General features: G+C 41.6%; 1 protein-coding gene, 1 long non-coding RNA gene and 1 pseudogene across 17 annotated transcripts in view; 2 read left to right on the forward strand and 1 right to left on the reverse strand.

Annotated features, from left to right (window-relative positions):
• The window catches only part of LOC107519097, an 86,769-nt gene extending 74,132 nt beyond the window's left edge, over positions 1–12,637 (reverse strand). For 9 of the 16 annotated variants that reach the window (XR_004951900.1, XR_004951893.1, XR_004951892.1 and 6 more), the window contains exons 1-6: positions 11,666–12,510; positions 11,137–11,224; positions 10,745–10,930; positions 10,458–10,501; positions 9,122–9,272; positions 2,574–2,660 (exon numbers count right to left, since the gene is read on the reverse strand). This is a non-coding gene — a long non-coding RNA (uncharacterized LOC107519097). The other 7 variants (XR_004951902.1, XR_004951903.1, XR_004951898.1 and 4 more) reach the window with 7 other exon arrangements.
• Positions 3,697–3,818, forward strand: LOC118606185 (annotated as a pseudogene).
• Positions 12,638–13,128: 491 nt separating the features above from the next.
• On the forward strand, positions 13,129–14,808 carry PCBP1 (poly(rC) binding protein 1). Its single transcript, XM_016161364.2, has one exon. The coding sequence runs from the start codon at positions 13,390–13,392 to the stop codon at positions 14,458–14,460; it is 1,071 nt and encodes a 356-aa protein (XP_016016850.1). The 5' UTR covers positions 13,129–13,389; the 3' UTR covers positions 14,461–14,808.
• Positions 14,809–17,377: the final 2,569 nt, after the last annotated feature.

Consider the following 17,377-nt stretch of genomic DNA (forward strand, 5'->3'; position numbering starts at 1 on the left):
AGGCAATACATCTAAAATTATAAGATTAAAAAGGCTAGTAATCTATATAACTGAAACTAGAATATTATTGTATGCCAACTATAAGTGAAAACAAAAACTCATTGAATTGTACAGTGTAAATATAAGCAACTAATTGTCTATTGTATTTCAATAAAGACAATAAAAAAAAAAAAAAGACTAGTAAGATGAAGCTACACCTAAGCTGAAACTTGAAGGACGAATAGAAGACACCCAGGCAGTGGCAGGGTATTTGAAGAAGAGTGTTCTAGGGATATGGAACAGCATATGCAAAGGCCTTGCAGCAAGAAAACACATCTGAAGAGATGGGATGAGCTGGGAGGCCAAGGTAAAAAGTGTACTAAGAAGCAGATGATGCTGAAGAGACCAAGTAGGGCCTCATAAGACATATAAACCTGTTTTATCATCTACTTAACAAGTATTCACTGAGTGCCTACGACATGCGAGGCACTGTCCTAGGTGCTAGAAATACAACAGTGAATAAAACAGACATATCCCTATTTTCAGAGAATTTACATTCTAACTGGAGGAGACTATAAACAAGTATGTGATTAAACCAAAAAATGTCACATATTGATAAGAGTTATGCAAAGAATTAAAATAGGTGATGTGATAGAAAGTACATGTGAAACTACTTTAGAATCATTATGTGGTCAGGGGAAGGCCTCTCTGAAGAGATGGCATTTAAAAGCAGGTATCGCAATAAAAAGTAAACAGCTGTTCAAAGAGCAAAGGAAAAAGCATTCCAGGTGGGGGTAATAGCACAGAAAGATCACTGAAGTTTTTTAAGCAGGGGAGTTAGATCATGAGCATTCTTACATTTTATAAAGATCACTCTGGCTGCAGTATGGAGAATGGAATGGAAGTGGGGGGACATAAAATCAACACTGGAGACAGAGATTGGGGTGAGGATGAAGAGGAGAAGACAATGACGATGATAACAGCTAACATTCACAGAGCCCTTACTAGATGCCAATCCATTGTTTTTAGCATTTTATATATATTAATTCATTAAGCCTCACAAATACTCAATTTTATAAATTGAGAAACTTAGGTATAGGGTAGTAGCAATGAAGGAAGAAAGAATGCAATTGGATCAAAGAAATATTGGGGAAGACAAGTCCTAAGAAAGGAAGAAAGAACTTACGATGACTACAAGACTTGAGGCCCGGCAACTATGTGGGTCAGTGGTGCTATTTATCATGTGACAAGACACCAGATGAGGAGCAAGCAGGGAAGAGCAAGAGGCTGCATTTTCCTGAGTCTACAAAACATCTCAGTGGAGTTGTCTATATAAGCAGTTGAATATTCTGGTCTGGAGAGAAATTTGGGCATCATCCATGTGTAGATGGTAACTGAAGCCATTAGAGAAGTTGAAATCACCTAGGAAGAAGAGTATGAGAAAAAGAAAAAAAAGGCCTAGGAACAGAATGCTGACATTTAAAACACAATAAAAATCATTTATAACAAGAAAAAACTGGAATTCTTTAATGTTTCTTGATAGGAAAATAGCTAAATAAAACAGTATATTTACTATACGAAATATTATACAGCAACTAGAAGGAATGAGAAATATCTTTATGTAATAATATGGAATATTGTCAAGGCGCATTACTGAATCAAGAAAGAAATACAAGAATACATAAAATGTGACCCCATTTGTGTAAATAAATAAATAAAACACAAAAATAACACTCTAAATTTTTTCTAGACTCATATATATGTATGCAAAAATACAGAAAAAGTCTGGAAGGTATATTCCAAACCACTCTCAGGTTACCTCTAGAGAATACAGACATAATTAAAATGGGGGAGAGGGAAACAGGAATATTCAAAATATCTATAATGTTTTCATTTTTTTACATTACTATGTTCTCTGTAAAATTAAAGATCCACTTTTTAAAAATTAATGAGACTCTCTGTACTTTCTCAACTTTGCTGTGAACCAAACGGTTCTTAAAACATTAATTTTTTGTAAAAAATGAGCAGAAGAAGAAGTCTACAAAGGATACCTTTTGCTTCAGATACTACATTTTCTCTGTTCCTACCACCCTCCACTGGCCTTGATATTCAGATCTTCTGGCTTTCCAATTGCCCACGTCTGTGATGCTAACATCAAGACCCCTAATTCCATGCTCTATCCTGAATCCTTGGCTCCAGGCCAAGCCTGGCCACCAATCCCCTAGCCTGACCAAAGCCCCAGGAAGGGAGATTAGACAGCAAACATGGGAGAATGAGTATATAGACCAGCTTTAAGGACAGGGATCAAGTGGCCTTGCTGGCCAGAATAAGTCTCAAAGGAGAAAAGGTATTTGAAGGTCTAGAAGCAGTTCTGCAGTGCTGGGGGTTGAGGCTAAGAGACACTCAGGTAAAAATCAGGGGGAAGTGGCATGTGATGAGCTGAAGAAAGAGCCAATCCCACTTAAAAAAAATTCCATGAGAAGTGCTGTTAATATCGTGGAAAACAGCAAAGGAAAGAGGGGAATTGCATACTGTGAAGGAGTCAGAGGCTGGGTACATGGGAGTATGTGTCTAAGGGTATCTAGAGCAGTCACCTGATATCAAAGCAGCAATCCTAGGAGGTACAGCATAAAAGTTTAGAAGCTGGAGCAGCAGAAAGCAGCCAGAGACTTGGCTTCTCCCTGAAAGGAAAAAAAGGTTCTATAAATGAAGAGAAGACACTCAAAGAAATAAAGCCTTTCCTTCTTCAGTAAAGCAAAAGTAGAGAGATTATGTCCAGTCTCTAGTCTAAACTGTGCTCTTAACTTTCCACTTTCTGAGGACGAAAGACAACATATTTGGTCTACATGTTTTCCTGGTTACCCAAAGAAATGATACTGCCTAAGCCTTACCCAACAGCTGATTCACCATCAATTAGTCTATATCACAGCCTGCTGAGCCTTATATCTCATGTAGTCACATACCAGACGGCTCTAGAAAGAAAACAACCTTGAATAAGCTGTCAAAGTCCTCTCAGGTAACTGACCTCGCCCTCTGAGGCAGGTTTCATTTCAAAACTGAAAGGAACTGAAGAGCTGGGGAAATCCAAAGATCAATAGAACCAGGAAAGGGTGATTCCCAGGAGAACATGGTCCCAGGCTAGAACTCAAAACAGAAACCAAATCACTGATAAGATACAGTTTATGATGTCTGTCTCCAAGTCTTCCGACGCCATTTATGTGTTTTCCAATATATACAATAGGACATGACCATGCTTATCCAACTGCTGACAACTAAATATCTAATTCTCTAAATGTTCAATCAACTTTCTGGCTTTACTAAGTTTTAGAGCTTTGGGATAGATCCAGTAACTGGAATATCAGGGGTCTGGTGAATTTTCCAGTCCTTCAAATGGGCCACATATTAACAATAATAAATTTAATCACCTCTTTTTCCTTCTTCATCTTCCCACAAACCCATGGCAAAATTCCTGTCTAACTAAAAAACTTCCATGTTGTTCATGATGGCCCTTTCATCAGAGCAATATTCAATACAATGAAAATCTAGCTCATCAAAAGAGTGCGGTTATTTACTTGAGGTTCATTTATAACTAGCTGAGATGCGGTGAGCAGGACACTTAACCTTTCTGGGCTCCGTTTCCTTATCTGTAAAGTAAAGAGGTTGGAAACGAAGGAAAATAATAAAAACTTCCTTGAATTAAGAAAAGACTTAAGTTTTGTCTATGGCCATGCCACCCAGAACACGCCCGCTCCCGTCTGATCTTGGAAGCTAAGCAGGGTTGGGCCTGGTTGTTAGTACTTGGATGGGAGACCACCTAGGAAGACTGGGTGCTATAGGTGTAAAAAAAAAAAAAAAAAAAAAAAAAAGGGAAAGAAAAAAAGACCTAAATTTTTAAGTATAAAAGGTTCGCCAAGTGACAAGCAGAGTTATTTTAAAAAGACACACCTAAGCACATCGTGATGAAACACTAACCAGGAAAAAAAAAAATTGACAAACTTCCAGCAAGAGAATAGGTTATTACTTACAAAGAACAAAGAATCCTATTGCATTGAACTTTTCATCTGTATCACTAAAAAGTGAAGAAAGTAGAAAGCTGCATATTGACTTTGTAGAGACTAAGACTACTATTCAAGAATCCTAAATCTAGACACGATATCATTTATAAATGAAAGTTAAAGAAAAAAATTGTACATATAAGGCCCTTGAAAGTATCATCCATGACCCTTTTCTAAGAAAATCACTCAAAGATGTGTCCTAGTTGGAATAAAGCAAGGAAAGACAAAGTATATACAGATATGTTTCCCTTCTCCTCAAAAAAACACTTTTAATGAGGTTGTACCAGATGACTTCTGATAGCCTTTCCGGGTACAAGCAGTACACAACCAGCGCTGGCAGTTTGGGTTTGGGAGTCGTTCATCACCTAGTGGTCTGATGAAGTAAATGCAGTTTTGTCAAGTGACCAGAAAAACTTCCAGCCATTTTGTGAGCTCTGATTGTGTACACGGCAGCAGTCTTATATCTGCGGGACCTCCAGACTCATGTACAACTGTATAAATTCTGCTCATTACCCATTTGTTCTCTTAAAACATGGGAAGGGCCCACATTATGTGCTAACTAATTACAAAAAGTAAAACACAGATTTGTTGCAAGGCTGTACTTTCAAAGTAGTAAGAAAGACTGCTTTTGTGCAGACCAATAGAAATTGAATACAAATTTAGATACAAGAAAACTACAAATATGCCTTATAAATAGGAAGACTACCTTCAAACATTCACAAGATAAGAATATGGAAGATGGATTATATTTCTCCTGTATAGTTCCAGGGGATAGGCCTAAAACTGATAAGTCACCTCATTAAATTACAATTCAAAACAAGAAATATTTCCTACCAATGAAAACTATTCAACAATATAATGAGATTCCTCAAGAAATAATGAGCTCCCCAGCAATGGAAGTATTCAAAAGAAACCTGGATGATCATCTGTCAGGGGAATGATAGGAAGCATTCTTGTAACTAACTGGATGGTTAACTAGACACAAAGGGATTGACTGTAATACCTCAAAGATTCTTTCTAACTCTGAAGGTCTGCCATTCTAAATAAAACAAAAACAAAAAATACAAAAACCACCAAGATATTGAGTGCTCCCTCTGCTTTATTTTTTTTTAAGCTCCAACCAGGCATTATAATTTAGTGGGTTTGATATCATTTTTCACTTGAGTAAATGCAGGCAAAGTATTTAACCCTATTTGCCTCACTTTCATTATCCATAAATATAGAGTAAGTACCTATCTCATAAGATTACTATGAAGATCAAATAATACAGTACTTTGTAAAATACTTAAAACAGTGCCTAACATATAGAAAAGTGTAAAATTAGCAGCTTAAAAAGCAAAGGTGGGGGGGGGGGTGTGGAGAACTTTGGAAAGTGAAACCTAAATGTGCTACTTGTTTTAGTTATCTGAACCCAACCCTCAACCAAAGCATTCCTGACTGTTGCTGGCCAGAGGCTAGGTTCCCTTAGCAACCAACCTTAAAAAAGAGCCCAGGTCTACCTTGTTCAGGAAATCTCACTCTCTGCCCTGAAATCTGGCATCTTCCCTGAATAGTTCAAAGCTAAAAACTCCCAAATACCACTGCTTCAAAATCAAGATCCCGAGCTGGTGTTGCTCTCCTCACTTCATATGATCAACCACAGAAAATCAGAGTTAGAAGTCACCTCAGAAAGCATCTAGATCATTCTTGGGTTTTTGCACCAAAAAAAAAGTGTGTGTGGGGGGGGGCATCTAGAACAACTCATTTGTTTAATGAATGAGGACAATAGGCTGAGAAAAGCCATGTCCTGGAAGTGGTAAACTGGTTTCCTAGCTCTGTAGTCAAAATCTTCCCATTTTTCAGATAGGAAAAACAGGACTGACCCAACTAAGTCACCTGGCCCATACTCCGTACTTTACACAGGTCAGAGAGGAACAGAAGAAGCAGTAGTTTAAGAGCTTGAACTCTGAAGCCAGATTGCTTATTCAAATCCTAGCTGTACCACTTACTAACTGTAACTTCAAGAAAGTTTCCTAACCTCTCTTTGCTTCTATAAAGCAGGGATAAGACCAACTACTTTAACAGCATTATTTTAAGGATTATATGAGATAATCCATGTAAAATGCTTTACACAAAGAAAAGTGCTCAATGTATATGTTGTATATGCTTTTCATCATTATCAGTTGTATTAAGAAAAGAAACAATCATAATAACAAGAGAAACCAAACAAGCTTCTACTTCTGGTCCAAAGAACCCTAGGAAGAACACAGGTGTTTAGGTCCATTTCCTGGCCCCAACCAGGGAACACCCTCAGGAGGAAAAGACCATAACTGACCCAACATTCATTTCTTTGAATCTAGGAAAGAATCAAATCAGAGAATAACCAAGCATGTGCTTGGTGATAAGATACTTAATATCACAAATAAAGGTTAGATAGGTACAAACCTACACCTGATCTATATACATCTATGTTCATCTCAAGTTGGACAAAGTGCAGTTTTTATCCAGTCCTTTCCCCTCAACCCAAGAAGGTAGTCAAGTGTAATGGTAAGGAACAAGAGTTCTGGAGTTTGACACCTGGGTACAAACTTGTTTCATTATTTATTTGTTGTGTCACTTAGGCAAATAACCTTACCTCTCAAGCTTTTGTTTCTCCATCAGCTAAATGAAGACAACTATTTTAATTATGATAACAGCCAACAGTTGGGGAGTATTTTCTATGTGCCAAGTACTATGCAAAACACTTTATATGGCTTACATCATTTAATCATTACAACAATTTTATGAGGTGGGTACTATTATCACCATTTTACAGATATAGATGAGAAAAATGAAGCAGTTTTCTTATTCAAGGCTACATGACTAGTTACTGGCAAAATTGAGATGTCAGTATAGGAGGCCTGACCTCAGTCTCTGTTCCTTACTCCTGACACTGCTCTACTCATAGCACCAGCCACATATGTTTGTTATGATGTTAAAATAAGACACTCCACAAAAGGTACTTAGCACACTGATTAGTTCTTAAAGTTTAGCCATTACTATTACTGCTGTTGTTATCACCATCACGATCCCCTCTGACCATCTCAAATAGTACTACCTCCTGAGTTCCAATTTCACCTAAGGGAAATGATTGTTTTCCTATGCAAATACCAGCTCACTGGGCAGGCCTGGGATGGGATTCCAGCATTTAATTTCCCTCTTGCAATATAGTAGTAAATATGGGTAGAGAGACAAGGAAATACTTTTTATAAATCCACTACTCTATAAAAAAAAAAAAATTTAAAGTCTTTGTTTTAAAAAATATTCATTGCTCTCATTAGAAAAAATATATACTTACTAAAATTATTTTTTTCAAAATAAACCTGAGATATATGGTATTTACTAAAACAAAAAGAAGAAAAAAATAAATTCTGCCCTCTACCTCTTTCCCTTTCCATTCTCCAATTCTCAAAACCATTATACTATTTAGTCATTTTATCGTCACAAGAAGGGTGGTGTCATTTATCATTATCATCATTTGACAGGTGCAGAAACTGAGGTTCAAGATCAAACGACTATCAAGTGGATGGCCAGGGATTCTGGAAACAAATTTTCAGATATGCAGGAGGTAAAGACAGAAAATTCTTTCACTTATCCTGAGGAGGTGGCTATGATAGAACATTCCTAGAAGGTATCTAAAAATAACTTAAGACTGAGATTTTTGAGAAGCTCTTGCTATTAACAAGGCAAGACCAAACAGGAACCATAATCCAAAAGCCAGTAACACAGTGAGCCATCATCAATCGTGCTCTCCCAGAGACAGTGCAAATTATTGATAAGTGTGACAAAGTGGGACTTTGTGAAGACATCTATACCCTTGCACACCAATCTTTACCTCCCCAATTCCAAAATGATGTATCACTTTACCCTGCTAGAGATCACACAGAACTGTTCAGGTCAAAATAAGGATTTTTTAGACTATGTGACTTGAAGGCAAGAACAATGTCTTATTCATACAGATCTTTTCCTCATTATCTGGTATATACAACCTTCTATATATTCAATAGTTTTTGTTTAACATTTGAATATATTTTTTCATCCAAGTCCTATGTGCTAGGCATTGTTACAGAAGGGACACAGAATTGGGCAAAACAAAGTCCTAGCCATTATACAATTTACATGCTAGTGGTGGTTGACAAATAATGAACAAATTATAATAGAGTCTCTAGAACAGTACCTGGCGCGTAGTAGGCAGCACTCTATAAACATCTGAATAATAGATAAATGGATGGATGGATAGATGAATACTATATCAAACAGCAATAATTTCTGTAGAGGAAAATAAAGCAGAAAAGGAGGACAAGGAAACCAGAGTGCAGAAGATGAATTTTATTCTAAATAGAATGGTCAAGGAATACTTCACAGATTAGGCTGAGAAAAACCTAAAGAAGGTGAGGGAGGAGGCCATCCTGATATCTGGAAGAAGTATTCCAGGCAGAGAAAACAACTACAAAGGACCCAAAATAGCTTGGCATATTAGAGCAACTACAAGGAGACCAATGTGGCTAGAGCACAAGGGGAAAGTAGTAAACAATGAGGTCAGAGTAGCTGGGAGAGGGTAGTGCTAAAAATTCTATGTGCCCTTGTAGACCACTGTGAAGACTGGTTTTTAACCTGGGTGGGACCTAGTAGACAGTTTTCAGCAAGGGAGTGGCATGATTTTATATACACGTAACGGGATTTCTCTAGTCACCAAGAGCAAAAGGTATTCCATGTGTCCAAGTCAGTGTGACAAGTATGAGAAGCCAAAGAAAGGAATGATGCAAAACAATGTTAAGACACCCAGCTCATAAGAGACCCCTAATAAGCTGTGCAAACTTGAGCAAGTCACTTCTCTACCCTGATCCAAAGAAGACTCTTCCATAAAATGGACAGAATGAGAACACTGTCCGTAACGATTAAATAATGTGAAATCATTTTCAAAGCTTTTATATAACAAGCCAATGTAACGTAAGAGGAAGCAAAAAAAGAAAAATACCCTTCCTCTGAATGGAGTATAAATCCTGTGGTTCCATTTCGGAAGTCTAAGCCTGACTCACCTTCCCAACTTGTTAAACCTCTTAACCAACCTGTAGTCACTCGGGCAGCAGGAGAATAGTCATGTATAAGGCTCCAGGGGTGGGGCGGTGGCTAGTTAGTCAGTTGCTCCATATCTCAGTGGCTTCATCTGTAAAATGGGTGGTGTGGAATTCACTCACGTATCCACAAGATAGTGCAGGTCTAAGGAAGAGTGTGGAAATTTTACCATGAGTAAAATACATATTTTCATAACCCTCCCCCCCAGGGATAAATAACCAAGATCATGAAACACTAACCCTCCTGGGATAGAATTAGAAGGGGGCTTGGAGACCACTTAATCTTTTTTTAAAGATGAGGCCCAGATAAAGGAATTGGGTCATAGAAATCTCAAAAGTTAATAAGTGACAAGATCTGGAGCTAGGGCCAGAGCCACAGATTCCCAAGTCCAGCACCCTTTTTTCCAGATCTCAGGGTCATCCAAGGCACCTGTGGCCTGTACAACACATTATCAACACCAAGACACATAATTTATCAACGGACAAATGTGGGCTACTCTAGGAAGATGTTTTAGGACTGGGTGGGTAGGGAGAAGGATGTGAAAGCTGGGAAAGGAAAGGCTACATTAAGGAGGTAAGTAGAGCCCTGGAGGTACTCAGATAAGAAATTAAAGGAATATTTCATGCAGACAAGGCTTAAAAATAGGTAGTCTTGTGAAGAAAGGTCCAATGAACAAATTTCTTTTTAATGAGAACAAACAGGTGACAGATTTAAAAGACCAAAATGCTTTGAATCAATGTAATTATTGATTACATATAATTTAATCCTTTGCTAAAGGATTAGGAAAACAATTAGTTTTCAACACTAATATTTTTAATTCCCTAATCGACTGTCTCCCTACAAGATTAGGCCCTCTGCAGAGACCACATCTACTTTAGCAGTTAAGTATATAGGCTCTGGACTCAGATTACATAGATTCAAATCCTTGCTTTACCACTTATGTGACCTTGGACAAAATTCTTTACCTCTCTGAAGCTCTCTGAAACGGAAATATCATCCCCATCTCAGGAGGTTTTGTGAAAATTAAATGTGTACGTTAATCCTATTGATCACAACCTAATAATGGGTTTGGTATGCCCCTTTCTTAAAGAACAGAATAAAAATTATCAGAATACGTTGCATGTAATTAGGCACAATTTTGCAAAAATTTTATTTTTTATATATGTGGTGCATATAAGTTTATTATGTAAAATTTATTTCTTACAGAGGTTTGCTTCTAAAAATGTGAGAGCCACTGAATCAACACAAGGGAATAAAGCTTTGAACAGTGCCTGGCACATAGTTAAGTGCTTAATACTATTACTGTCATTGTTTCTGTTACGTACTTACCTATTAAAGTTGCTTGTAAAATTATATAAGGTAATGTAAAAGTCCTATGGAAAGTCAGATAGATATGTGGTATTAATGTAAGATAAAGTAAGCAAAAATCCCATCTCTCCATCTCTAACACACACACAAGTGGACCTCTATATAGGCATATATTTGTTGTTTGGCCCAGTTTTTCGTTACAGTGAACTGAAGAGTCCACAGACTATGATTTATCTAACACTCAATCATGCTGTCAATATTTGCAGAGAAATGACCACCGGTGCCAGTGTAAAATAATTTATTTATACCTGGTTGGGGTGTTGAAGTGGGAAAGGCAGAAGTCATGCTCATGGGTAGCTGAAGGAAGCAAGTGAGTCATACAGAGAAACTGCTTGCTCCACAGAGCCAGGTAGATTCAAATGTGCCAGACTGACAGACACTTGATCCTTTAGGCAGGGCTGAATCACTTCCCCTCCATATCCTCACCCAGACACCTTATGAAAAAAACAGCATTTGAGCCCATTACAGGTATAGCTCACACCATGAAAAACTGGGAATCCCCAAACAGATACAAATAGGAGATAAATAACCACCAAAGATTACCTGAGGGATTCCTTAAAATGACAAGCTCAACTAAATATTCAAATAGTATTTTAAATTTAAAACCCTGACTTACAGAAACATTTTTAAGTGCGCTCACCAATAAGGAAATGAGATCTGGGTTCCATCCTTGACACTGTGTGACCTTGCGTTAATCACTTCATCTCCCTGGGCCTAAGTAAATTAGTCTGTTAAGAAAAGAGAGAGAAAAATAACACCACCTACCATAGAGAATCACTATAAAAATTAAAGATAGTATGTAGTAGAATACCTAGCCGAGGATCTGGTACCAGTAAATACACAATAAATATATATCCTCTCTAAACTACAAATCAATACTAATTGCAGTAAACCGAAGTTCACTGTCACGCTGGACCGCAGGGAAAAAATCATAAACATCCTAGTTGCTTCACGGATAGTCTTTTTTGAAAGATTTAAAAGACCATTTCTTGGTCTCTCCAGCACAATAGCCTGTACTAGAGGTCTGGCAAAGCAGTTTCTCGTTTCATTCCTCAGGGCAGTGATTCCTAAATGCTTTGGGGGCGGGGGGGGGGGGCAAGTTACCCATTGGTACTGGCCACTACTATGCATTAAATTTTAAATGAGCAAGACACGAATATTATGCCTACATTTTATGGTTATTCGCATTCCCGTTTCAAAATAATGAGACAAATGCATTAAAATTCACCCCCTCTCCCGCCCAGGTTTGGACGGTTTTACACGAGTGGTCAGAGAACTCGATACGTGAGAAAGGCTCCCGGGCACGGGCGTTGGGGGTGACAACGGGGACGTATTCTACAGCTTTCGTGCCGATCCCAATTTCTCGGCGAGGAATCCGGGCCACGTGTCGCCATTTTGTGTTCACGAAACATGGCTGCCACCCCCGTGAGGAAGAGGGGGTGGAGGGACCGCCACGTTAGCCGCTTTCCCTAAGCGATCCTGAAGCACGTTGAGCACATGGCCTTTTCTGTCTGGCTTGGCCGAAGGGAAGAGGAAGGGGCAAAAATCACAGTTGGTACCCCAGCGGACCCAGCGACCTTTCTTTAGCGCGAAGAACGTGAGATAGCGACACAGACAGGAAAAGGCCCTCCAAGATGGCGGGCCGAGTCGGGGGCCGCCCCCGGAGCGCGGGGCGGCGGCTGCACCAAGCAAGGAAAGGGCCTCAAGGCCGCAGCAGGAGCGTGAACCGTTTGGGGCAAAACGCAGCTCTCCAAAACCTTCGTCAGTACCCCATGAAAGTGACCCCCAAGAAGCACACCATTGTCTTAAATATGACAAGACTGCGGGTACTGAAACACTAAGTCAGGAGGTGGGGATTCTGCGGATTTAACCAAAAAAAAACTTGCTAAAAGCAAACAAAGCATTATGTAAATGGACGCCATTCTTTTTAGGGCCACGTTTCCAGCACTTCCCAGAAACCACGAGGAGAGCCGCAACTCTGCGGAGGCTGGGGGGGAGGGGGAACTTCGGTCTTTCTCCTCACCGGCCACACCGGCTGCCGCCACCGCGGGGCCACGGCCGGGGTGGGGGGGTGGGCGCTGGGCGCCCGGACGCCGGGGACGAAAGGGCCCCACGTGCCCGCCCGCGCGCGCACTCGCTTAGCGAGCCTCACCGCCCCTCCCCCCCGGAAGACCGCGGCCGCCCCTCCCGTCCACCCACACCCTCGCGCACGCGCTCTGGCTACCTCACGCGCACGTTTTAAATTCGCGGCGTCCTGTCTGCCGCCTGCAGTTACCGCCGGGGCTGCCCGTGTCCTTCCGCCCCCAAACTCGTTTTGTAGGGCGGAAACATAATGTATCGTTCCCATTCACAACACTAATATTTCCAAACTTCTGCCGGTGCCACTAGGGTTAATAAATTTCATGTTGTCTTAAAACTTTGCCGGACTCACAATTTTTGCTCATCTACGCTTCATTGTCAATGCTAGGTTGTAAAAAGAGTTTTTTTTAAACTACCATGTGGAGGTTGGCACAATCTTGTGGCCTAAAAAAGACGGGTCCTCATTTTTTTTCAAGGGGTCCTGCGCGGCAAGCACTTCCGGGGTCAGAGGGTACGCGGGGTTGAAAGCGGGCTTCCCGCCCCGCCCAGACCGCCGAGGCTGCCGCCGGAGTCGCCACCGCCGCGCCCTCGCCCACCCGCCCGCCCGCCGCTCCCGGCCCCGCTCGCCCCCTCCGCCGCCGCTGCCCGCCCCTGCGACGACGCCGCGGCCTCCTGCCCGCGCCCGCTCGCTCCCGCGGCCCTCGCTCGCCTCGCGCCGGCAGTTTTGGGCCTACACCACCCCTCCCCCCGCCAGCCACCAAAGACTTGACCACGTAACGAGTCCAACTCCCCCGAACGCCGCCCGCCGCTCGCCATGGATGCCGGTGTGACTGAAAGTGGACTAAATGTGACTCTCACCATTCGGCTGCTTATGCACGGAAAGGAAGTAGGAAGCATCATTGGGAAGAAAGGGGAGTCGGTTAAGAGGATCCGCGAGGAGAGTGGCGCGCGGATCAACATCTCGGAGGGGAATTGCCCGGAGAGAATCATCACTCTGACGGGCCCCACCAATGCCATCTTTAAGGCCTTCGCTATGATTATTGACAAGCTGGAAGAAGATATCAACAGCTCCATGACCAACAGCACGGCGGCCAGCAGGCCCCCGGTCACCCTGAGGCTGGTGGTGCCGGCCACCCAGTGCGGCTCCCTGATTGGGAAAGGCGGGTGTAAGATCAAAGAGATCCGCGAGAGTACGGGGGCCCAGGTCCAGGTGGCGGGGGATATGCTGCCCAACTCCACCGAGCGGGCTATCACCATTGCTGGCGTGCCGCAGTCTGTCACCGAGTGTGTCAAGCAGATCTGCCTGGTCATGCTGGAGACGCTCTCCCAGTCTCCGCAAGGGAGAGTCATGACCATTCCGTACCAGCCCATGCCGGCCAGCTCTCCAGTCATCTGCGCGGGCGGCCAAGATCGGTGCAGCGACGCTGCGGGCTACCCCCACGCCACCCATGACCTGGAGGGACCACCTCTAGATGCCTACTCGATTCAAGGACAACACACCATTTCTCCGCTGGATCTGGCCAAGCTGAACCAAGTCGCAAGACAACAGTCTCACTTTGCCATGATGCACGGCGGGACCGGATTCGCCGGAATTGACTCCAGCTCTCCAGAGGTGAAAGGCTATTGGGCAAGTTTGGATGCGTCTACTCAAACCACCCATGAACTCACCATTCCAAATAACTTAATTGGCTGCATAATCGGGCGCCAAGGCGCCAACATTAATGAGATCCGCCAGATGTCCGGGGCCCAGATCAAAATTGCCAATCCAGTGGAAGGCTCTTCTGGTAGGCAGGTTACTATCACTGGTTCTGCTGCCAGTATTAGTCTGGCTCAATATCTAATTAATGCCAGGCTTTCCTCTGAGAAGGGCATGGGGTGCAGCTAGAACAGTGTAGGTCCACTCGTAAACCCTTTCTGCTGTTTTCCCATGATCCAACTGTGTAATTTCTGGTCAGTGATTCCAGGTTTTAAATAATTTGTAAGTGTTCAGTTTCTACACAACTTTATCATCCGCTAAGAATTTAAAAATCACATTCTCTGTTCAGCTGTTAATGCTGGGATCCATATTTAGTTTTATAAGCTTTTTCCTGTTTTTAGTTTGTTTTGGGTTTTTGGCTCATGAATTTTATTTCTGTTTGTCGATAAGAAATGTAAGAGTGGAATGTTAATAAATTTCAGTTTAGTTCTGTAATGTCAAGAATTTAAAAATTAAAAAAGTGGATTGGTTAAAAAATGCTTCATATTTGAAAAAGCTGGGAACTACTAAAACTCTTTGTTGGTGGTTTTTTTTTCCCCCTTCCCTTTTAGCCTTAGACCCATCCATGGTATTCTCTCAAACCCCTTTCACCTTACTGGTAAGATTCCATTTCCTCTGTCCCAACAAAGGAACACAGCAGGCTGGGCCTGCTCTGGGTTGCTTGCAGACAGAGGGTCTCCCCGGGAGGGTAACATCCCTCCACCCAAATTCCAGAGAGAGGCCTCTGCCCATTTCTCTGGTAGAGAACATAAGTGTTTTCTCCGAAGGAAAAAGTTTGCCCATTCAGTAGAACCTCAATGGCACTGTGTCCTCTGGTTTAACTAGCTCCATCCCCACCCCCAATTTCACTTAGAAAACCCTTAGCCAGGAACAAAAAATGTTCTAAGGTGGGAGGAGCCTGGGGGACCCAGAGTAGTGGGAGAGAAGGGCTGGAGTGGGGGAGGGAGGGACTGGGGCGGGCAAAGGAAAAGGGCAAGGGTGGATGTGAGGGCTTGGAAGAGGGCAACTGCTACAGGGTGGTGGTAGGGATAGAGGGGTCTTGGTTGGGCTGAAGGACTTAATGGGGGATGGGGGGGCACATGTCACACATGCACCTGTGGCAAACAGCTTGTCAGAGGGTGTCATTACACCTGCCAAGTGGTATATCCAGAAACAAAAGGCCCAGCTTCTAATTCAGCTGTGTGCAATATTTAGAGAAATACCAGGAAATAATCCTGCCTAAATAGGGCAGTCGTCACAGGCAGGAACGTAGCTTGACCCATTGGTTATGGCCAAAGAATGACCTGTGTTAAAGATTCAGTTTCCTGGGCCCTGCCCCAAATTTAATCAGAAGACTGCATTTTTAACGTTCCAAAACCTTAGCTTTGAGTGCCACAGATTCTCTTCATTGGATTAGGAAGATCTTGCTGTGAAGGCCTAACAGCCTCATGTCCATATCAGCCAGTGGGAGTATACTAAATCTGATAAGAAAAATTCTCTACCATTAGGCAAAGACACACTAGAAACAACAGTACAAGACAATAGACAATTAGGTGCCAAAGTGTGTATGTAGTTCAAACCCCAGGCACTGAGGGAGATCACAAACGGCAAAAATCCCAGTAGGAGGAGAATATTATCCACGATAAATATATGTTGAGACTTTACAGGGCATCTCCTTTTTTCCGAGGTACAGACCTGGTTCTGAGAGTCCTTGGAGGTAAGATTGGGGTGATTGGGGTCTACCATACACTTTATACCTACTGCAGGGTCAGGCATGCAGTCACTGAAAGGAGCCTAGATTCTGGAGTTAAACCTTAGTTTAAATTTGAGTTCTGCCATTTATTTGCCTTGGGCAAATTCCTCTGCCTCAGTATAAAATGGTGGTGGTAAAAGTACACAGCTGCACTTGTGAAAAAAAAATGAAAGCATGTCTATAAAGCAGAACAGCACTTACAACACAGTAAACTTCAATATACGTTAGATTGCAAAAAGCCAAAGGCCCATTTCTGCCCACAATATCTTTGGGCACAGAAGAGGGATATTAAAAGGTAGGGAATAAAACAACACGTACTAAATGATAACCTGAGAGAAGACAGACTGAGGGTCCAGGACAGGTAAAGTGGGGAGGCCCCAGTGAAGACCCAGAAACGGGATTCAGTGTCTACTGGAAATAACAAGCACAACTCAAGTTTGTGTAGGGTAAGGAAGGAATGGTTAGGTCGGCCCCTTAAACACCGAGCCAAATGGTTTGTGAGGAGTCCCTGAAACTTGCCGGATGAAGTGGTTTAACTGCCCTATGAAAAGTCGGCTTCAAATTGTCCTCAAACTCCTCCTGTTCCCATGCAAAGCTGGCAATAATTTACAATGATTTAGGCAGCAAGGCATAAGATGTCTTATGGCAAGTTGGTAGTGACATACACTGACATAGAGCAGAGGTTCAGTATTTGTAAAATGAACATAGAAGAAATAAAGTAGCATGAGAAAAAAATAGGATAATGCCCTTGAGAGGAGTCAAGGAGGAAAGTTTCAAGGCCGATGGAATAACAATAATGCTACAGACAAGTTTAACAGATTTGACTGAACATCTACTCTACATGCAAAAGACTTTGAACTAAAATGATGTTCTGGTACAATTGGAAGATGTGCAGTAGTAGCTCATTGTAGTTAGAGCATGGTATGTGGTAAAGGAGGGAAGAGGAGGTGGAGGAAGCCACAAAACCATTTGAGGCTAAATTATAAACAGCCTTGAATGCCATAATAAAGGGTTTGAACTTTGTCCTAAAAACCAGTGGTCTCCAAACATTTTCTTAAAGGGTACCTCTTCGATGAAAAGTCTCTAGCATATATCTTTTTATATGTTTGTTTAATTATAAATTACATATATATACTAGTCATTATGCTTATTTATAAACCATATACAAGCATTATTTAAATATGTATATTAGAAAACAAAAATAAATGTCAAGTTAAGATAAAAACAAATCGAAAAAATTGAAATTAATTTCTAATAGTATTTTTTTTTACCCCTACCCCCAGTCATTTTAGAGACCACTTAGATACTGGGGAC

Source organism: Rousettus aegyptiacus, unplaced genomic scaffold (assembly GCF_014176215.1).
Source record: "Rousettus aegyptiacus isolate mRouAeg1 unplaced genomic scaffold, mRouAeg1.p scaffold_m13_p_7, whole genome shotgun sequence".
NCBI lineage: Eukaryota > Metazoa > Chordata > Mammalia > Chiroptera > Pteropodidae > Rousettus > Rousettus aegyptiacus.

Coding starts and splice junctions, on each gene's coding strand:
- PCBP1 (XM_016161364.2), top strand. CDS start 13,390: ATGGATGCCGGTGTGACTGAAAGTGGACTAAATGTGACTCTCACCATT.